Source organism: Scyliorhinus torazame, chromosome 1 (assembly GCF_047496885.1).
Source record: "Scyliorhinus torazame isolate Kashiwa2021f chromosome 1, sScyTor2.1, whole genome shotgun sequence".
Lineage (NCBI taxonomy): Eukaryota > Metazoa > Chordata > Chondrichthyes > Carcharhiniformes > Scyliorhinidae > Scyliorhinus > Scyliorhinus torazame.
In genome coordinates this window covers 42,724,427-42,746,850 of record NC_092707.1, presented here as the reverse complement: position 1 = coordinate 42,746,850, position 22,424 = coordinate 42,724,427, and the positions used below count along the sequence as shown (strand labels likewise).

The following is a 22,424-nucleotide window of genomic DNA, read 5'->3' as shown; positions in this document are numbered from 1 at the left end:
AGGACCTACTCAGTTAATGGTAGGGAGTTGGGGAGAATTATAGAACAAAGAGATCTAGGAGTACAGGTTCATAGCTCCTTGAAAGTGGAGTCACAGGTGGACAGGGTGGTGAAGAAGGCATTCGGCATGCTAGGTTTCATTGGTCAGAACATTGAATACAGGAGTTGCAACATCTTGCTGAAGTTGTACAAGACATCAGTAAGGCCACACTTAGAATATTGTGTACAGTTCTGGTCATCCTATTATAGAAAGGATATTATTAAACGAGAAAGCGGCAGAAAAGATTTACTAAGATGCTACCTGGACATGATGGTTTGAGTTATAAGGGGAGGCTGGATAGGCTGGGACTTTTTCCCCTGGAGCGTAGGAGGTTTAGGGGGGATCTTATAAAGGTCTATAAAATAATGAGGGGCATAGATAAGGTAGTTAACATCTTTTTCCAAAGGTAGGGGAGTCTAAATCTAGAGTGCACTGGGTTTAAGGTAAGAGGGGAGAGATACAAACGTGTCCAGGGAGGCACTTTTTCACACAGAGGGTGGTGAATATCTGGACCGAGCTGCCAGAGTCAGTATTCGAGGCGGGTACAATTCTGTCTTTTAAAAAGCATTTAGACAGTTATATGGGAAAGCTGGGTATAGAGGGTTATGGGCCAAATGCAGGCAATTGGGACTAGCTCAGTTGTAAAAACTGGGCGACATGAACAAGTTGGGCCGAAGGGCCTGTTTTCACACTACAAACCTCTATGACTCTATGACTCCATGAGATTCGACCCCTAGATGCAGAGCCTTGAAAGACATTCTGCCTCCATTTGTCTGTGCTGAATGGCCTTTATACTGTAGTCCCGGGGATTTATCTACCTTGATGAGCTTTAAGACTTCTAGTACCTCCTCTATAATATGTACACTCCTCAAAACATCACTATTTATTTCCCCATTCATGCCTTTCCGAACAGTAAATACCGATGCGAAATATTCATTTAAGATCTCACCCATCTCTTGTGGATTCGCACATAGATGACCTTGTAGATCCTGAAGAGGCCCTACTCTCTCCCTCGTTACTCTTTTGCCCATTATGTATTTGTAGAAGCTCTTTGGATTCTCCTTTGCCTTGGGGGGTTTGGAGGCGAAGGGGTTCTGGCTAGGATTGCCAACAGCGATTAAATATATTCCTGGAGGTTTGACCACATGTAGAAGCATTTAAAAGACTGGCATTTTCATTTACCCACACTCATTCCTTCCCCAATAATGGAAAAACATTCTGTAATGGCAGCCATATGTTTTTTATGGGATTAAATTAAAGCCTGAGGAATAACAGTGATATAAGTACATCAACATGATATACTAACTACAATATAATAGGATATAAACTCTATTAGCTTTTCTTTGATTTGACTGTACATTTACTGTATTAAGGCGATAAGCACACACACTTATTCACTGATTTTATTTTCAACTGAGTTAATTTGTTTCCACAGATGGTCTGAAACAAACTGGATTTAGAACCATTATGTGTAATTTAGGAAATCTTATAAAGCTGAAGTATCCTTTCTTTGCAATGGTTAAAAGGTTATGGTTGGAGTTCATGCATTGGGAAGGGATGAACGATACATATACACACAGTGAACTTGCTGTACAGACACGGATTGTATTTAGCTTAGTACTTACCGATGCCCATTCCCAAGTCCCCGATAGGCTCTGGCTTGTTCCTGCATCCGATTTAAACTCTGAGCCACTGCTAAATACTGTTCATGATACTTTACAGCTTCCTCATAATCTCCTAGTGCCTCATAGCAATCTCCCAGATTTCCATATGCATGTCCTCTATCCAGAACTGCATCATTGCCACTCAACTGCTGCAGTGTGGCTAGCTGCTGTTCAAAGTAGCCAATAGCATCTTCCATTACATTCATGTTCATTTTGGTGATTCCCATGTTGCCATAAACCTGCGCCTCGATATTGGGATTTTTGAGCTTCTGTCCCAAATCCAGCTGTTCTTCGTAACACTTGAAGGCCATGGAGTACTTGCCAAGGACCATGTAGACTGCTGCAAGGTGGCCATGTGCTTTACATTCTCCCAGCAAGTCACTCAGTTCTTGATAAACCTCAAGCTCTTGTGTGTGATATCCTAATGCTTTGTCGTATTTCTGTATGAGTCTGTATGCAGTGCCCAGAGCCGCATAGGCACCAGCTTCAAGCTTCCGGTCTCTAACCTGATGAGCCAAAGCCAGCTGCTGTTCGTAGAACTTAATAGCACCATTCACATCTTTCTTGCACACAAAGATATCACCAAGGTTTCCTAAAGCTCTAAATTTGGCTTGTGCGTTGTTTAGGGACTGGGCTAATGATAGAACATATTTCTGACATTCTTCTGCTTTAGTGTAGTTACCAAGGGCTTTAAATGCTAGGCCCAAGTTGCAGTAGGCTTTTGCCTGACTAAGTTTATCATGCAAGTCCTTGGCTAGAGCTAAATCTTGTTCATAATATTTCACAGCCTCCTGATAGTTTCCCAGACAGTAATGGGCATAGCCAAGGTTATGGCATACCTTTCCTTCACCCTCCATATCTTGCAGGTCAGGAGATAAGCGTAGGTATTGTTCATAATACGGAACAGCCTGAATGAACTCCCCTCGTGAACAGTGAAAGTTACCTAGGTTGCTAAGTGCTCGAGCCTCACTTTGTATATCCCGTAGTTCCCGTGCGATGTTCAGATGATTTTGGTAGTGCTGCAAAGCCCTATCATGGGCACCCAGAGCCTGGTAGGCGACAGCAAGATTACCATGGGTCGATGCTTGTGATGCCCGGTCATTAACTTCCATGGAGATCTGTAGCTCCTGACGGTGGTATTTTACTGCTTGGTCGTACATACCCAGGGCATTATAGGCATTGCCCATATTCCCATAGGCTCTTCCCTGCGCAGCGTAGTCACTGAGCTCCTGGGCAATGGATAAGTGTGTCTTGTGGAGTTTCAGTGCAGTTTCATAATCTCCTTTCATCTGGTGAATTATGCCTAATTAATAAAAGCAGAAAGAGGACTGGTTAGCTAATAACGAAGTTTAAACAACTGAGCTCTTAAATTATCCTTTCTAAATACAGCACAGAGTGCGTCATCTAATCTCAGCAGGAACATAGAACTTTGCAATTCACTTGCTCCATAATTGATGATCATCTGTTGTGCTTCCTCACATGCCTTTACAATTCTCACCGCAAGCATTATCTATCTACCCTCCTTTTTATACAGTTGGTATCATAACAGTTACAGGTTAGGTGGAAGCTATTTTGGTATTAAACTGTTCCATGACAGCGGCTGTTTATTTGTACTGTGGTCTTATGGCTCTGATTATGCATCATTGCTGCATGTGAAAAAGTGAGCTTCTTGAGCGTCTCTAACATCACCTGATTCAATCTCTGGTTCAGCTCATCTGCTGCTCCAACCCTCATGGTTTGACTACTCGAATGCTCTCTTTTTGGCCTCTTCCATGAAAGTACATGCAAACTCAATTGCTATTCGTTAACCCGCACCAGGACCCATTCATCAACACCCTGCGTTTGTTGACCGACAACCTAAAATCGCCGAGGACATGCCAGCCGGGCGCCGTTCAGTACTGGTCCCCACAAACGGGGAGCAGGTGGAACGGTACCTGGGGTGGGGGAGTCTCCCCAGGTGGTCGCCCTCTGAGAAGGCTGGCACTCTGGCACTGCTGGTTTCAGCCGGGCACCTTGGCACTGCCAGCCTGGCACTCTGGCAGTGCCATCCTGGCAGTGTCACCAAGGTGTCAGCCTGGCACTTCGAGGGTGCCCAGGTGGCACTGTCAGGCTGGCAGGGATCAGGCCCGGGGGTGCCCAGCCCATGTGAGGTAGCGTACAGGGGGTACAATGACCCCCTTATAGGCGAGTTGGCGGGGAGGGTTCAGGGGTCACATTGGGGGAGGGGGAGTTCCGATCCCAATCTCTTCCAGCACGGAGGAGCTCTGCCATTAGTGCAGGAGATGACATTCAGTGCAGCCTCAGGGGGGTGTTCCCCGCCAGGACACTAAAAACAAACAGAGTGCTGTTAAATGGCGGCGTTGTTCCAGGCACTTGACACTGCTAATCCTGCCCAGAACGGACTCCATTTTCCTTTTAGTTAGATCGCACCCTACATTCTAACGAAACACCTTTGGCCGCCTTCCCATGTTGAAAGCACTGTGTGAGTATAAGATTTTGCTGCTGAATGTGAAAACAAGTAAAATTAATCAGCACACACAAGTTTTAATGTAAACAAATTCAAATCTTCTTCAAGGGACATCCCCAACTCACACCACGTAGAAATACACAACCAATTTTATGCATTCCACATAAGCTTAAGCTTTCATGTACTTATGTCTTTCATTTTTCCACTACAAATTTAAGTTGTAAAGCTCAAGCAAGAACTTGAATTCACGCCAGGACTGTTGTCGAGTTGAGAGTTTATTTTTTAACTTGTCACTCTAAATTTAGATTTCTAAATTGATATATAGACATGCAGCACAATTCTAGAAGTTGATGGGGCAACACAGGTAGTTGATACCTTTCCTGATATCTCATGTAATGACCATAGCAATATTGTGTAGTTTTGGACTTTTAGGAGCAAGTCAGGATTAATTAAAAACCTGTGCAGCTGGATTTCATGCTGCACAGTCACGCGCCTCTTTCTGGACAGTAGCCCTAACCTCCTGTAATGATAAACTCCACCATGAATTCAAGAAATCCCCAGTCCAGGATGTGCATGGGACAGGAAATTCCTGTTCACAATGGTCTCACCACAGAGGCTCGATTCTCTCTGGCACACATTCACTTTTGTGTTACTGAAACAAAACTTCCTAAGTTTAAAAAAAAAAGATATCTGGGTGTCAAAACAAAACATTAGTTTCAAATTAAATACCTCACATTGAGGACAAGACGAAAAGCTGAAGCAATCCAAAATTAAATGCTCAACAGGTCAATGAGCATTTAAAGAAAACATACAGGTTAATGGTTTAAATGGAGACTTGCACGAGAAAAAACCTTCAACAGTGCAGCTGAGTAGCCTGCCATACAGTTCCAACATTTTCCATTCCTATTCACCAGCCTTTCACACGCAGCCAGACTGTTGTCATATGTGAACATTGCTTGCCAAATTGAAGGGGTTTTCTCAAATGGGGCTCAGTTAGGCCCTAATTACTCAGGCCCAGCTGCCTTAAAAGAGCAGTATTACGCCACCTGAGATTTTGTTATGTTCCCTTCTCAAAGGTGCTGTTCAGGTGCCTTCCAGTAACTTGTCCAAGTGCCCATTATTCCTGATGGAGCCTAGACCACGAATGCCAGAAAATCATTCAACTGTGGAGATCAACAAAGCTAAGAACATAGAAGCAGAAGGAGGCCATTCGGCCCTTCAAATCTGCTCTGCCATTCGATGAGATCATAGCTGATGTGGTTCTGGCCTGAACTCTACTTTCCACTCTCCATTACCGTTGGCCGGAAATCTCTGGCCATTCGCTGGCGGTGGGGTTTTCTGGTCTCGCCGGCAGCACCCGCTCGCCTGCGGCTTTCCCGTTAGTGTCAGGTCGCTTCAATGGGAAGTCCCACCTGGGTCCGCCGTCTCCCTCCACCAAGAAACAGCTGGCTGGGAGGCCGGAGAAGCCCACCGTTTGACTCCATTGTCTATCAAAAATCTATCTAACTCGGTCTCGAATAAATTGAATGACCCAGCTTACACTGCTTTCTGGGAAAGATAATTCCACAGACAAACGACTCTGACAGAAAAAAATTCTCCTCATCTCTGTCTTCAAAGTGACATCACTTTTCTGAATCGGATCCCCGAGCGCTAGTGTCGCCCATAAGGGGACACATCGGACGGGATTCTCTGAAAACGCGGCTGAGTATTGACGCCGGCGTAATTACCGGAGTGTTTCACGCCCAGCGATTCTGTTGCCCACAGGGGGCCAGCACGACGCTGGCATGCTCTGCGCTGCTCCAGCTGCCATGTGCGGCCCTGCACTGCTCGCCGCAGGTCCACCCATGCGCGAGGCGGTCAGCCGCGGGTCTGCGCATGCACACGGCGGCCACTTGTGCGCCGGCACCACGCAACATGGTGGAGCCACACAGTGGGCGGGTGCAGAAGAAGGTAGGGCCCCCCAGATCGCGCGCGCCCACCTGGTCATGGACCATGCCGTTGTGGAGGCCCCCACCGGGAGTCTGATCCCCCCCCCCCCACCAGGACGGCCACCCTCAGTTCAAACATAACCTTCTCAAGAGTCAAGAATTCCAACCCCCCCCCCCCCCCCCCCCCCCCCCCCCCCCCCCCCCGGCCGGGGCACAGGGTGGAGAGGATGCTCTCCAACCCCTCAGGAGCCGCCTTTGGACGATCAACGAGGCGAAGGCTACAACATCTGCCTCCGAACCCGTTTCCAACCCTGGCTGGTCCGACACCCAGAATATGGCCTCCCGGGGGCCCAGGTCCAGTTTCAAATGCACCACTTTAGAGATTATCCTAAAAACCTCCTTCCAGTAATCCTCCAGCTTTGGACAGGACCAAACATATGAACGTGATTAGCGGGGCTGCCCTCCCAATGTTCACACACATCTTCGACTAGTTCAAAGAATCGGCTCATCCTCGCCCTCGTGAGGTGTGCTCTGTATACCACCTTCAGCTGTATCAGCCCTAACCCCATGAACGAGGTGGAGGTATTCACTCTCCAAAGAACTTCACACCAGAACCCCTCCTCCATACCCTCTCCAAACTCGTCCTCCCACTTTGCTTTGATCCCTTCCAGTGGTGCCTTCTCCTCTTCCAAAATAGCCCCGTAAACTGCTGACACTAACCCCTTCTCCAGACTCCCTGTCGTCAGCACCTACTCCAGCAATGTGGAGGTCGGCTCCACCGGGAAGCTCTGTATCTCCTTTCTGGCAAAATCTCGAACTTGCATGTATCTAAACATTTCCCCCTGCTCCAGCCGGTACTTCGCTTCCAGCTCCTTCAATCCTGCAAACCGACCCCTAAGAAACAAATCTTTTAGTGTCTTCTCCTCCCATTTCCGAAAATTTCCATCCCACTTCCCTGGCTCAAATCGGTGGTTCCCTTGAACTGGCATTTCCCTTGACCCTGCCCCCAACCCGAAATGTTGGCGAAACTGCCCCTAAATTCTCAATGAAGCTATTATTACCGGACTCCCTGAGTATTTCCCCGGGGCCATTGGGAGCGGTGCTGTTGCCAGTGCTTTCAATCCCGACCCCCTGCACAAACTCTCCTCTATTCTGACCCACTGGGAATCAATCCCTCTGACCCAGCTCCGCACCTTCTCCACATTTGCTGCCCAGTAGTAATACATCAGGTTCAGAAGACCCAAATCCCCTGCCTGCCTTCCCCTCTGTAGCAGCACCTTTCTAACTCTTGACCGCCTTCCCTCCCCATATAAACAAAGTAATCATTACCTGAATCGCTCTGAAAATATCCTCTAGCAGGAAAATCGGCAGGCATTGGAAAACAAACAGAAATCGCAGCAACACGTTCATTTTAACCGCTTGTACCTGACCCGCCATTGACAGAGGAAGACCATCCCACCTTGCCAGATCGGCTTTCGCTCTCCCCACCAAACTAGAGATGTTGTACCTGCGGAGCCCCTCCCACTCCCGGGCAACCTGCACCCCCAGGTACCTAAAGTGAGTCCCTGCCCTACGGAATGGCAGCCCCCCCCCCCACCCCCCCAAGACAGCACAAAATACTCACCCTTGTCTAGATTTAGTTTGTACCCCGAGAAAGACCCAAACACCCGAAGCAGCTCCAATATTGCCCCTGCCGACACACACGGTTCCAACACGTATAACAGCAAGTCATCGGCATATAAGGACACCCTATGCTCTATCCACACACACCCACCCCCCGCCGCACTAGTCAATCAGTTTTGGATGTCAAATTCATCCAGGAAGAGTTGGAGGTGCACCTGGAGAAGGAGGGAATCTTGGTGAAGGAGTTATGGCTTCCTAGCTGTTATTCAGCCATTCCACCAGGGCAGGAGGATTTCAAACTGAATTCCCAGTAAAGTGTTGTTCAGGCCTCTGAATTCACATTTCACCAAAGAGACTGATAGTCACACTCTTTAACTGTATTCACCACCATAGGGCTTATGTGCACACTAGTATAGATTGACACATTTACAAGTCAGTGTCGTAATATGAGCCAAAGACATAAAGATAACATCAATGTACCACAGCGGGAGTTTCCTTTAAATAGCCAGGTATCATAATGGAGCATCGTGTAAATAACTGCATACTGCAGCAGGGAGCTTTATAGAAGATTGCTTCAAGAACTGGCAAATAAATCAGCAAATGACTCTGACTGGGGCTGATGAATGCTGCAGGCAAAAGTGAATGGCATTCATTCATGTACCTGGCATAGGACTGTCACTATTTGTTCAGTCCACACCTATATAGAAGCAATGCATTGTCAAAAAAAAAGCACACGGTACACTCGCATAAAGGCAAGGGGGCATAGCATTTTGTTTGGTGTTTGATTTTTTATTACAGAGTATCCAAATGGGCAACTCTGAAACCAGACTGCTCAGTTCAAAACTAGGTGAGTGGGCATCCTATCCTGAGCTTCAAAACATAGAAACTCCCGGGGCAAGAATATGATGGTCTGAACATCATTTTTCGCTAAAAACTAAATCACAGGCAACATCCTGCGGCATTATGAACCTGGGGTACCTCCGCCTTTAAACATGCATGGTTCTCTCGTGGACTTGCATGGTTTCTGTATATTTATTCAGACTGAGGCCTAGCTGGATTAATTTAATCAGCAGTGTAGCCTTCAACCAAAGGAGGCAAATTACAGCATTTTTTTTTTTTTAAAAGCAGAATTTTGGCACGTCTTTTCAAATTTGACCCCAGTCAGATGATTTATAACGGCAATCTCTACTGCCTGCTATCTGAATTTTGCCTTCGTGGGGGGAGCCAGAGCTAAGCCATCTTTTATATAGATTGTACAGTAGGTATGTGATGGCACATGCTTATGGGGCCTCCGTAATACAGTCAGCATTAGACAGCTGCTATTAATTTTGCAGCCTTTCGACCGCATTACAGTCCCATTTTCAAGCTGCTGGAAATCTGAGCCACTCAGGTCTGCCTTATCCACTGGCCATGCTGAGTTTACTGTTTGGCCTTTAATTTTCCGAAAGAAGCAGAAAGAAATATGAGCTTTTTCAAAAACAGAAAAGGAGCAGAGGATCTCTCACCAGGCTGAAGCTGGGTGTTACGGCGTCAGGAGCTCAAGAAAAAACGAGCGAAATCTCGGTGAAAAACAGATATTCCCTATTGCACAGTGCGCTGCACTTTCACAGAAACACAAAACAGACCATAAAAAAGAACTGCTGGAATCCTTGACTGGCATATCCTGTAGGAGGGTTTCCTCACATGCAATTAATTGGATACACCACAGATCCCCACTTTGCATTATATTTATATGACTACTATGAGGATAGCTTTATTAAAAGTTTTAGTTTTAACAATGATCATTATGCGTGCAAAGAACCCACATGCACTCCCTATTACGCGACAAGCCCAGAGTGTTCAGAAGCAATCGGCCACCACTGAAATTATGAAAACCCAGAGGAGCCATTTTTGCCAAGAACGCAATCTCTTTCACAATGAGTCATGGCACTACTGTGAATATCAAGTTTCACCATTCGACAAATAGGAAGAAAAAAATCTTTATCAGTCAATGCAGAAAATAATCTTGCTACCTCAATTCTGTATTACCTATCAGCCTGGCAGCACTAAGGGAAAACTGATTTACAGCAGCAGCCAAACGAGAGAAAGTAATTCAAGTGGAATATTATCACACAGTGGGATGAATTTCATATAACACTAGAATGTGGGTCCATTTGTTTTTTATAGCACTTGATTGGTCACACTTGTCACAAAAGTCTTGTATCTCAGCTACGTTAGATTGTTTGTTATAATCCTCAACTTCTCTGTTGATGATTGCCATTTCTTTTTTGTTGAATGTAAAAGGTCTGCAGCGGGATTCTGCATCAGCGGGATCCTCCGTCCCACCGACAGCAAACCCACGCCCGCGCGTTTTCCGACGGCCTGGGGTGGCCCACAATGCGAAACCCCGGGCTGGATTCTCCCAAAATGGGGCTATGTCCCCACGCCGGTGTTTCGCCAGCATTGCACTCTGGAGTTTCCTCAAATAAAAAAATCAGTCGATTCACTTACCTTTAGGGGGCGAGCAGAGACACGGTGTAATTCACGCAGCATTAGCTGCGGATACGGGCCCCCGCATTTCCGGTTTTGTGTCCGTGCAAGTGCATGGCGGCAGCCTGCTGCGGCCGCGTCGAGCGCCATGGCGGACCCGGACCGTGGAGACAGTTCCGAAATGTAGGCCCCCCCCCAATCGGCCGCACGCCCTTGCACCGGACCGGCCCGATCTGTGCCCCGGCCACCCATAAAGCCCCCTCCCCCCCGATGCCTGATCCCCCCGCCCCCCCACCAGGGCGGCCGTGGACTGAGTCTGCAGCCGGCACACGTGGTTCCCGAATGGTATAGGTGGTTAGAACCACGCCGTCGGTAACTCAGCCTGCTGGGAGCTGAGAATCGTTGGGCGGGCCTCTGGCAATGGTGCACCAGCCACACGGATTAAATCGCGGAATCGCAGATTCTCGGGTCCCGGAGAATCGCCGGAGCGGCGCCGGGCCTGACTTAGGCAGGAAAGTTGATTCTCCGCCCCCGCGCCAAATGCGATTTTGGAGCAGAGCTGCGGAGAGTCCAGTCCCCCATTGGCCGGCTGCTGGAATGGAGAATCCCACTGCCGGCGGGGCAAAGGAGAGCCGGAAAATGAAGGTGGGGGGACAGGAATCCCGCCCCAATACTGTCGCACGTCAAAGCTGCCTTAACCGGTGGTCAAGATTAAAATTGGGCTGATCCAATCCAATACCACATTGGTCAATTGGTAACCAGTCAACACTACATTTAATTCATTACGTATACAGTAAAAGCAACCAATCAGCATTCACCAATCATCAAATAATCAACCAAGCAAAATTCCTCAAGTTGTTTTTAAAACTGCCCTGTTTGGTCAGCAAAACAAGTTGCTCAACTTTCTTCGCATTTTTGAGACAGCAGAGTGATTTTCCTCACATACCTGGGGTGAAATTCTCCAGTATCGGCGCGATGTCCGCCGACCGGCGCCAAAAACGGCGCAAATCAGTCGGGCATTGCGCCGCCCCAAAGGTGCGGAATCCTCCGCATCCTGGGGGGGCCGAGCCCCAACCTTGAGGGGCTAGGCCCGCGCCGGACTAATTTCCGCCCCGCCAGCTGGCGGAAAAGGCCTTTGGTGCCCCGCCAGCTGGCGCGGAAATGACATCTCCGGGCGGCGCATGTGCGGGAGCGTTAGCGGCCGCTCACGGCATCCCCACGCATGCGCGGTGGAGGGAGTCTCTTCAGCCTCCGCCAGATGGAGACAGTAGCGAAGGCGGAAGGAAAAGAGCGCCCCCACGGCACAGGCCCGCCCGCGGATCGGTGGGCCCCGATTGCGGGCCAGGCCACCGTGGGGGCACCCCCCCGGGGCCAGATCACCCCGCGCCCCCCCCAGGACCCCGGAGCCTGCCCGCGCCGCCTTGTCCCTCCGGTAAGAGAGGTGGTTTAATCCACGCCGGCGGGACAGGCATTCTAGCAGCGGGACTTCGGCCCATCCGGGCCGGAGAATCGCGGGGGCGGCGGGGGCCCGCCAACCGGCGCGGCGCGATTCCCGCCCCCGCCGAATCTCCGGTGCCGGAGAATTCGGCAACCGGCGGGGGTTCGGAGAATCTCGCCCCTGATTACTTACATGAAAACTATGATTAAAAAACCATCAATCATGACGCCATTCTGAAAAACAGGGCCAGATAATCACTGGTTGAAGAGTTTTGAAGGGAAAAAAGGAGAAATGTTCCTTACAAGATCACAGAAAGCATTCTCTTACTCCATTCTGTCTTGTTAATAATTCGCTACTATTACTTGCTTAACAAGTTAGTGAATTATATCATAGGTGTGGGTCGAATCCTCAGCATTTAGCCAACCCCACTTATTATTTTGGCAGAATTATGATGCAGTATGCTTAGAGAAACACATAGAAGAATACCCAATGGAGAAAAATAGTCCAATCACCCTTGGATGGTGGACAAAGTGAGTAATTGTGGTGAACGGGCTTGCTGAGCTGGGTACATGTAGCTTCTTATGTACTACATGAGCTGTTTTCTTCAGCACGGCTCTCACTGCTGAATTCAAAATTTGTGGGTTCAAACTCATCTCCAGGGCTTTAGCGCAAAATCTCGAATGAGGTATAGCGACTGAGAGAATGTTGCATGGATGGAGCGGGAGTTCTTCAGAGGGATCGAATTGCCCGTCCTCAGGGGGAAATTTAAAAATCTAGTCACACTGCTCAAAAAGAACATCAAGTTCCTCCAGTATCCTAGCCAATATTTTTTCCAGACTAAGATGTCTCTCCTTGATATTTGCAGCAGTTTGCTGCATCTGTCATATTCACCTACATAGAAACAGTAACTGTACGTGGGCAGCACGGTAGCATTGTGGTTAGCACAATTGCTTCACAGCTCCAAGGTCCCAGGTTCGATTCCCAGCTTGGGTCACTGTCTGTGCGGAGTCTGCACATTCTCCCCGTGTGTGCGTGGGTTTCCTCCGGGTGCTCCGGTTTCCTCCCACAGTCCAAAGATGTGCAGGTTAGGTGGATTGGCCTTGCTAAATTGCCCTTAGTGTCCAAAATTACCCTTAGTGTTGGGTGGGGTTACTGGGTTATGGGGATAAGGTGAAGGTGTGGGCTTGGGTAGGATGCTCTTTCCAAGAGCCGGTGCAGACTCGATGGGCCAAATGGCCTCCTTCTGCACTGTAAATTCTATGATTCTGTGATCACAGCTCCAGGGTCCCAGGTTCAATTCCGGCCTCGGATGACTGTGTGGAGTTTGCACTTTCTCCCTGTGTCTGCGTGTGTTTCCTCCGGGTGCTCCGGCTTCCTCTCACAGTCCAAAGATGCGCAGGTTAGGTGGATTGGCCATGCTAAATTGACTATTAGTGTCCAAAAGTTTAGATGGGGTGACTGGGTTACAGGGATAGGGTGGAGGTCTGGGCTTAAGTAAGGTGCTCTTTCCAAGGGCCGGTGCAGACGCGATCGGGTGAATGGACTCCTTCTACACTGTAGATTCCATGATTCAATTGTATGTCAGACACTTTGGGATGCCCTCAGAGATGTAACATTGCGTGAGATAAATGCAGGTTCGTATTTGTGCTGTTCAATCTGCGCAGCAGTGCTGGGAAGTCAAAGTTCAGCCAGGGTGCCTGCTGTTGGACAACAGACAGTGACCCTGCTGAAAAATGCACGCATAGGTGTCAGAAGAGGGAAGATAAGATGCAGCTGTGATATCCTCCACAGTTAAGTAGACCAGCGACACTCATTTAGACGATATACAAGAGTGTTGCTAATACTCATCTACCGTATCACAGTAAAGAACATCACCGTCACGGGACTTGTTTTTGGCTGGTCAGAAATGTGTGGAAAACTATCAAAAGAAAAAGGGTTTCCAAACTAAGTGACTGCAAATTCCATGCTCGCAGTGTTTCTGTTTTCCCAACAAGGAGTGCACACCCTTTTCTCCTTAACTCCTTACCTAATTCTTGATAGCTTCTGCAATGAATCTCTCACTGAGAGCAGGCTTTGGGTGAAAAGTTTTTAAAATATATTTTTATTAAAGATTTCCCATTTACAATAGATTTTTGTACCATAATTTAATAGCAAAGCCAACATCACAAACAGCGGATATGACACAGAACAACATAACAAAAACACAACCAACTGTATGTACCTCACCCACAAAGAAGGAAAAATAAAACCAAACTCCATCCCTTCCCCCGACCACCTAAACCCCCTTTGGAACTGACAGTGACTAATTCCTTAAAGTAGGCAATGAATAGCTACCATCTCAGGTAGACCCCCTCAACCAGCCCCCTGACGGTACTTTCTCCAGGGACAACAATTCTATTCGGCCACCCAAACAAACCAAAGCACTGGGCGGAGTAGGGGACCTCCACCACAGCAGAATTTGTCTCCGGACAATCAACGAGGCGAAGGGGAGGACGTCTGCCTTCACCCCTGTTTGCAACCTCGGCGAGTCCGACACCCAGAAAATGGCCACCAGACGACATAGCTCCAGATCAATATTCAGAATAGCTAAAGAAGGAGACCCAAAAGCTTACCAGTTTGCCAGTTTGGGACAAGACCAGAACATGTGTGTGTGTGGTTGGCTGGTCCCCCGGCGCATCGCTCGCACCTGTCCTCTACCCCTGGAAAGAAGCCGCACATCTTAGCCTTGGTCAGGTGAGCCCTATGCACTACAGCTGGACCAGGCTGAGCCATGCTCACCATGATGTAGGGATCACCCTACAGAGGGCCTCACTTCACACTTCATTATCCACTATAGGTCCCAACTCCCCCTCTCACTTCACTTTCACCTCGTCCACCGGAGCCGGTTCCTCCGACAGGATCCGTCCGACGTGCTACCCGCCTCCAAACCTGCCCAACAAAGGATCCTTTCCGTCAGAGACAATGGCGGTGCCACAGGAAAATTTGGCAAAGCCCTTCGCACAAAATTCTGGATCTGAACGAGTTTGAGCCTGAAAGTACAAACTTCACCTCTGTACCTCCAAGCTGGCAAACTGTCCCTCGAGAAACAAATCCCCAAATCTCTCAAGTCCCTTCCCTCCCCACAATCCAAACATGGTGCCCAATCTCGATGGCTCAAATAAACGATTAGCACAAATATACGCCGATGAAAGGTTGATGAACTTTTGATAAACATCCTTGGAAGTTTTCCAATGTGTTTCAAAGCCCTCTTTAAATCTCCAACAACAAATTAAAATGAAAGCTGATGTACCATTAAGTAGCTCTCAAAATCCTGAGCAACGACTTGTTCACTCTCAATTAGCAGGTTAGTATTAAGAAGAGGGGTTACATCAAGTGTTGGCTACCAAAAGTCCAAGCAGCCTCTTCAATGGATGTTAAAATGTAATTTAATTATCAATCTGCCCCTCAACGATCTCCAGAGCACATATTTCAATTCCTTTACCAAGATGGCATATTGCACTAGTTGGAGACTAAATCAAAGTTGGTCATCTTGGGCACAGGGCTAAATCGGTGGCTTTGAAAGCAGACCAAGGCAGGCCAGCAGCACGGTTCAATTCCCGTAACAGCCTCCCCGAACAGGCGCCGGAATGTGGCGACTAGGGGCTTTTCACAGTAACTTCATTTGAAGCCTACTTGTGACAATAAGCGATTTTCATTTCATTTCATTTCTTGGAGGATGTTTAGAACTTAAGTGTCAAGGAAAAATTGCCCTTCAGGATCTTTATTCTGACCTGTATGTTGTGAGATCTCTTAGTTCTGTGCATTGCCTGCTATTTTTGATGTTTAATGTGATAAATTTAAGTGTGAATTTAATGAGGCTCAGGTATATGATGTGCTGCTGGCAGCAAGCTATTCTACACCCCACATTGGTCCCTCGCTTATCTTAAAGCTTCATCAGTTAAGAGGAGTGGTGGGTGATCAACAGGAGGTTTACTTGATCTTATTTTTCAGGAAATTGCAAGACTTCACAAGGTTATGAGTCAATATTGAGGACTTCCAGTGCCAATTTTACCTGATTGCATACAATGTCCCATGTACACTGGTGACATCCAGCTCTAACACCTGTCCAGTCCCCTGCGCTGCCTCAGTGTTATTAATTATATTGTTTCTGGATTTGGGTGAGCCATACTTTTCTCCAGCTAAACAATGGGAAGACCAAAGCCATTTTCTTCAGCCCCCACCTCAAACTTCGTACTCCTGAAGATACTGTAAATGGTGCTGAACCTGCCCTTCATAATTATTCCAGAGAGGCTCCCTGCTGTTTTGCGAGAAGGCTGCTGGAGCACCCAAAAGGCTGAGGCTGGTTTAGCTCACTGGGCTAAATCGCTGGCTTTTAAAGCAGACCAAGGCAGGCCAGCAACACGGTTCAATTCCCGTACCAGCCTTCCTGAACAGGCGCCGGACTAGGGGCTTTTCACAGTAACTTAATTGAAGCCTACTCGTGACAATAAGCGATTTTCATTTCATTTCAAAACAGCCACCTTTCTCACGTAGCTGTCAGTTCATTTTGCCAGCTAGCAAACAGGAAATGATTTCATACTGCTTCGCTTCATCAGGTAGCCACAGAATCTCTTTCACGCCTCAACACTAGATTTGCCTTTGTTTGCTTTTCAACCTGACGCTACCTTGGGAAATCATCAACAAATATTTTTAGCCACAACAAGATTGTTACAGCACAGGAGGAGGCCAATCAGCCCATTGTGTTTGCACCGACTCTCCAAATGAGCAATTAACTTTGTGTCAATCCCCTCCCCCCCCTCTTTCTGCATAACCATGCACATACTTCCTTTTCAAATAACAGTCTTATTCCCTTTGAATGCCTCGATCAATTGCACCTGCCTCCACCACACTCTCAGTTAGTGCATTCCAGGCCTTCGCTTTGTGAAAAGAGAGTTTTCCTCATTTACGGGATGTGGACGGGTTTGCCAAACCAACGTTTATTGCCCATCCCTAGTTGCCCTTCAGAAGGTGGTGGTGAGCTGCCATCTTGAATGACTGCAGTCCCAGAGGGGTACATACACCCACAGTGCTGTTAGAGAGGGAATTCCAGGATTTAGACACAGCGACAGCCAGGATGCTGAATGGCTTGGAGGGGATCCTCCAGGTGGTGATACCTCCAGGTATCTGCTGCCCTTGTCCTTTTAGGTGGTAGGGAGTCATGGGTTTGGAAGGTTCTGCCCAAGGACCTCTGGGGAGATCCTGCAGTGCTTCTTGTAGATGGTACACACTGTTGCCACTGTACATTGGCGGTGGATGAATTGAATGTTTGGGGAAGCGAGATGAATGTAGAAATTGATATATATTGTATTTTATATTTGTAGCAGTCATGTTATTAAAAAAATCTGGTTTAAAATACATACAGATAGTGTGTCTACTAAAGCTGTAATTAGAGTCGTAAAAGGTGAGGTGATCATTCATTCCAACCACTTATTTGGTTACAGATAAAGGGGTAATAGAATCATGTTTTGATTGCTGGAGATTTCCTGGAGTGTAGATAATTTATGAGGGAGTAGTGTTTACTCCTAGCTAAGCAGGTCATGGAACTTAGTGGGAGACAGATGATGTAATTAATGGAAGGAGCCAGATATGCCTATAGTTTTACAGACGGTCATAGGATTTTAATGTGAGCGGCAACTTTTGCCAAATAAAATCATACATTGCTGTTAGTTTGAGCAGAAGTGTACTGGATCTGCTCTTGAAAGGAATTCTGTCCAAAAGTCTGCACAGCTAAGCAAGTGACCTGTTTTGTTAACTTTATTTATAAGTGGCATTTGAACTATATTGGGTTGCTTAATTGGAATTAGTGGCAGGTGTAGATAGTAAGTTCAAGTTTTTCCTTTTTTATAAGAACTGTTTAACTGATGTGTAAAGATATTTATTTGATGTTAATGTGGTTAATTCTGTGTTTAAATTAAAGTTTATTTTAATATAAAAGATACCTATTGATCAGAGTCATCACTCCTGGGGTGAAGTATCCTTTCCTCACAGTTTTACAAATTGAAAAATTGATTGGGGCTCTCGTCCATTGTCCTGACAAAAGTTGGGGTCTGCTCTGGTATTCTAACAGAAGGGGGAGCAATCAAGCTTGTCATGGATGTTGTTGAGCTTCTTGAGTGTTGCTGGAGCTGCACTTACCCAGGCAAGTGGAGAGTATTCAGTCACACTCCTGAATTAGTGCCTTGTAGATGGTGGACAGGCTTTTGGGAGTCAGGAGGTGAGTTATTCACTTCAAGATTCCTAGCCTTTGACCTGCCCTAAACCTACAGCATTTATGTGGCTAGTCCTGTTCAGCTTCTGATCAATGGTAATCCCCAGGATATTGATTGTGCGGAATTCAGCGATGGTACTGCCATTGAATGTCAAGGGTGATGGTTAGATCCTTTCTTCTTTGAGATGATTATTGCCTGATATTTGTGTGGTGCGACTGTTACTTGCTACTTGTCATCCCAAGCCTGGATATTGTCCAGGATTTGCTGCATTTGGATGTGGCTTGCTTCAGTATTTGAGTCGTGAATGATGCTGAACATTGTGCAGTCATCAGCAAACATCACCACTTCTGACCTTATAATGGCATATCATTCATGAAGCAGCTGAAGATGGTTGGGCCGAGGAACTTCTGCAGTGATGTCCTGGCGCTGAGATGATTGACCTCCAACCACCACAGCCACCTTCCTTTGCGACAGGTATGACACAAACAACACTGGGTTTTCCCTCTGATTCCCACTGACTCAGGTTTTGGTCGAGCTCTTTCATGCTGTACTTGGTCAAATGCTGTCTTGATGTCAAGGGGACTATACAAAGGGACTGTATTCTAAATATGAAAATGACCATATTTTAAGGGACATGATGTAAGCTCTTGACACAAATTGCATATCATGCATATTCTACGTTGTGGTTAAACTGGTAATGCAGTGGGACTCTGTAATCACCCTAGATTCTTGCAAGTTAAGTAATAAGCAGGCCTTTTCATAGTGTGTTCTTAAGAAGGAAAAGTTTAATTATTTTCCTCATTAATAACTTACTAGTCTATGTTCTATAAGTATGGTCTCAAATCGCGCAGTGTTTTTACAGTTGCCCTTGACAACCACATAATCTCCGAACAGGAACATGCTATTCCAGACATTTAGGCCATCCAGCAGTTCCTTAGCATTTTAAAACTCTGCACTGTTCTGTTCCCTGAAAAAACACATACATATTTAGTCTTGTTACTGCCCAGTATGGTGACTTCCGGGTGCGGCTATGCAGAGCTAGGTCGCATATTCGGCAGCTCCTGCTTGGAACGGACTTTTGGGCTCTTTTACAGGGCCCCCACGGCATTTGTTTGACATTTCCCGGTGTGGGAAGAAGGCGGCAATATTCCCCCGACAGTGTCCCCCAGGAAGGGTATGTCTCTTGGTTGCCAGACACACGCAGAAACAGTGAAAGATTTGGCTGCAACTACAGGATAAACAGGGCCTCTTCCAGCATGCAGGCGGGGGAAGGGCAAGCTTAAAGCTGCAAGCTGACCTGAGGGCCTGTATCAAAGGTGAATTCTAGCAGCAGAGGGAACAACTGTGAAAAGACCTCATCAAGGCCACTGAAGGGACTTCCGGTTGCGGTGATGCCTAGCTAGCCGCACGCTTCGGCGGCTCCAGCTCCGACGGACCTTCGGGCTCTTTTAAGAGCCTCAACGGGGAATTTTTCGACGACGCAACCCGGTGTGGGGCGTGTGAGAAGGGAGTCCCCCCCAAACGAAGGAGGAAAAAACCGGCGGCGGCGGCTGCAGCGCGAGGAATCGTCGACCAAAGGGTCAGAAAGAGAGAAGTACAAGATGGCGGCGGAGAAAGCGCAGGCGACATGGGGGCCTGAGCATGAAATTGTGAGACGGTGCGTGGAGCTGCTGAAGAGGGAGGTGCTGACCCCGTTGCTACAGGCAATTGAGGGGCTCAAGGAGACATTAAAGACCCAGGAGACAGAGCTCCGTGTGGTGGAGCAGAAGGTGACAGATATTGAGGACGAGATCCTGGGCCTGGCGGTTAAGACACAGACGCACGAGGCACTTCATAAAAAGTGTACTGAAAGGATCGAAGCCCTAGAAAATGGAGCGCGAAGGAAGAACCTTCGGATACTGGGTCTCCCTGAGGGTGTGGAAGGAGTGGACTGTGGAGCGTACGCAAGTACGATGCTGAGCTCACTGATGGGTGCTGAGGCCCCTACGGGCCCCTTGGAGGTGGAGTGGGCAAATCGGATTCCGGCGAGAAGACCAAAAGCGGGAGAACCACCCAGGGCGATAATCGTGCGATTTTACCGCCTTAAGGATAGAGAAGAGGTCCTGAGATGGGCTAAAAAGGTGCGGAGTAGCAGATGGGAGAATGCAGTGGTACGGGTATACCAGGATTGGAGTGCGGAGGTGGCGAGAAGGAGGGCGAGCTTCAACCGAGCCAAAGAGGTGTTGCATAAAAGGAAGGTGAAGTTCGGGATGCTGCAGCCGGCAAGACTATGGGTCACGTATCAGGAGAGACACCATTATTTCGAGACGGCGGAGGAAGCATGGACCTTCATCAAAGAAGAGAAATTGGATCGGAACTGAGGGACTGATGCTGCAGGAAATGTTATTGATAATGTTACGGTGGAAGTTAATTGAGAAGTAAACAGGGAAGGGGGGAGACATTGGGGAAATGTGGGCGCCGGTGAGGGGGGAAAGACGGGACATAGTTGGAGAATGGGGAAGGGGAGGGGGAGGGGAAAGGGAGCTGCGCCATAAGAGGCGGGTCAGGTAAAGGGATGTTCCCGCACCAGAAAGAATAAGGCGGGAAGACAGGCGCAAGGCGGATGGGAGTTCCCCACATGGGGAGGTCGAGGAGTGAGCAGGAGTAGCCGGGGTCAGTTGAAGTCAGCTGACTTACGGAAGTAATATGGGGGGAGCAATCAAGCTAGAAAGAGATCTAGCGGGGAGGGGAGGAGGGAGGGAGAAGGGGGGGGGGGACAACTGGGTTGCTGCTGCGGAAATCCAAAAGGAAATGGCTAAAGAGTGGGTGGGCGGGGATGGTGTGCGACGCTGGGGGAGCGAGCGGGAGCGCGGAGGCGGGATATGGGACTGGCCTAGAGAAGGTAATGGCTAGTCGACACGGGAGGGGGGCAGGTAGCCCCCTAGTGAGGCTGATCACGTGGAACGTGAGAGGCCTGAACGGACCGATAAAAAGGGCCCGAGTGCTCGCGCATTTGAAAGGACTAAGGGCAGACGTGGTTATGCTCCAAGAGACGCACCTAAAGGTGGCGGACCAAGTTAGGCTAAGGAAAGGATGGGTGGGACAGGTGTTCCACTCAGGACTGGACGCAAAGAATAGAGGGGTGGCCATTTTGGTGGGGAAACAGGTCGCATTTGAAGCAAAGAACATTGTAGCAGATAGCGGAGGTAGATATGTAATGGTGAGTGGCAGGCTGGAGGGAATGGAGGTCGTGTTGGTTAACGTGTATGCCCCAAACTGGGACGATGCGGGATTTATGAGACGGATGCTGGGGCGTATACCGGACCTGGAGGTAGGAAACTTGATTTTAGGAGGGGACTTTAATACGGTGCTGGACCCGGGGCTAGATAGATCCAGCTCAAGGACCGGAAGAAGGCCGGCAGCGGCCAAGGTACTTAAGGGGTTTATGGACCAAATGGGGGGAGTGGATCCATGGCGATTTCTTAGACCTAGGGCTAGGGAGTATTCCTTCTTCTCCCATGTCCATAAAGTGTACTCCCGGATAGATTTTTTTGTTTTGGGAAGGTCGTTGATCTCTAGGGTGGAAGAAGCTGAGTACTCAGCCATAGCGGTTTCGGATCATGCCCCACATTGGGTGGACCTGGAATTAGGAGAGGAAAGGGAGCAGAGAACACTCTGGCGATTAGATGTGGGACTGATGGCGGATGAGGGAGTGTGTGCAAGAGTGCGGGGGTGTATTGAGAGATACCTGGAGGTCAATGACGACGGCGAGGTCCCTGTGGGAGTGGTATGGGAAGCACTAAAAGCGGTGGTCAGAGGAGAGTTGATCTCCATTGGGGCCCACAAAAGGAAAACAGAGGCCAAGGAAAGGGAAAGATTACTGGGGGAGATTTTAAGGGTGGATAGGGAATTTGCAGAGACCCCGGAGGAGGAATTGTACAGGGAGAGGAGACGACTCCAGACGGAATTTGACCTTCTGACCACCAGAAAGGCGGAGGTACTGTGGAGGAAGGCACAGGGGAGGAGGTATGAATATGGGGAAAAGGCGAGTCGCCTGTTGGCTCATCAATTGCGAAAGAGGGCAGCAGCGAGGGAAATAGGAGGAATTAGAGACGAAAGGGGAGACACGGTGCGAAGGGCAGGAAAGATAAATGAGGTGTTCAAGACCTTCTATGAGGAACTGTATAGGTCTCAACCCTCAGAGGGAGAGGAGGGGATGCGGCAGTTCCTGGACCAATTGAGGTTCCCGAAAGTGGAGGAGCGGGGGGTGGTAGGCCTGGGGGCACCGATTGGGGTGGACGAGGTTATTAAGGGACTGGGAAGCATGCAAGCAGGGAAGGCCCCAGGACCAGACGGGTTCCCGGTGGAGTATTACAGAAAATATGTGGACTTGTTGGCCCCGTTGATGGTGAGGACGTTCAATGAGGCCAGGAAAGGGGGGACTCTACCCCCGACGATGTCGGAGGCGACGATATCGTTAATTTTGAAGAGGGATAAAGATCCGTTGCAGTGCGGGTCCTATAGACCCATTTCATTGTTGAACGTGGACGCCAAATTGTTGGCAAAGGT

General features: G+C 48.3%; 1 protein-coding gene across 6 annotated transcripts in view; it reads right to left on the bottom strand.

Annotated features, from left to right (window-relative positions):
- Positions 1–22,424, bottom strand: part of ttc28 (tetratricopeptide repeat domain 28) — a 1,212,158-nt gene that overhangs the window by 296,864 nt on the left and 892,870 nt on the right. For all 6 annotated transcript variants that reach the window (XM_072489716.1, XM_072489732.1, XM_072489724.1 and 3 more), the window contains one exon: positions 1,665–3,006. In XM_072489716.1, coding sequence (XP_072345817.1) covers positions 1,665–3,006 — 1,342 coding nt within the window. The remainder of the gene's footprint in view (positions 1–1,664; positions 3,007–22,424) is intronic.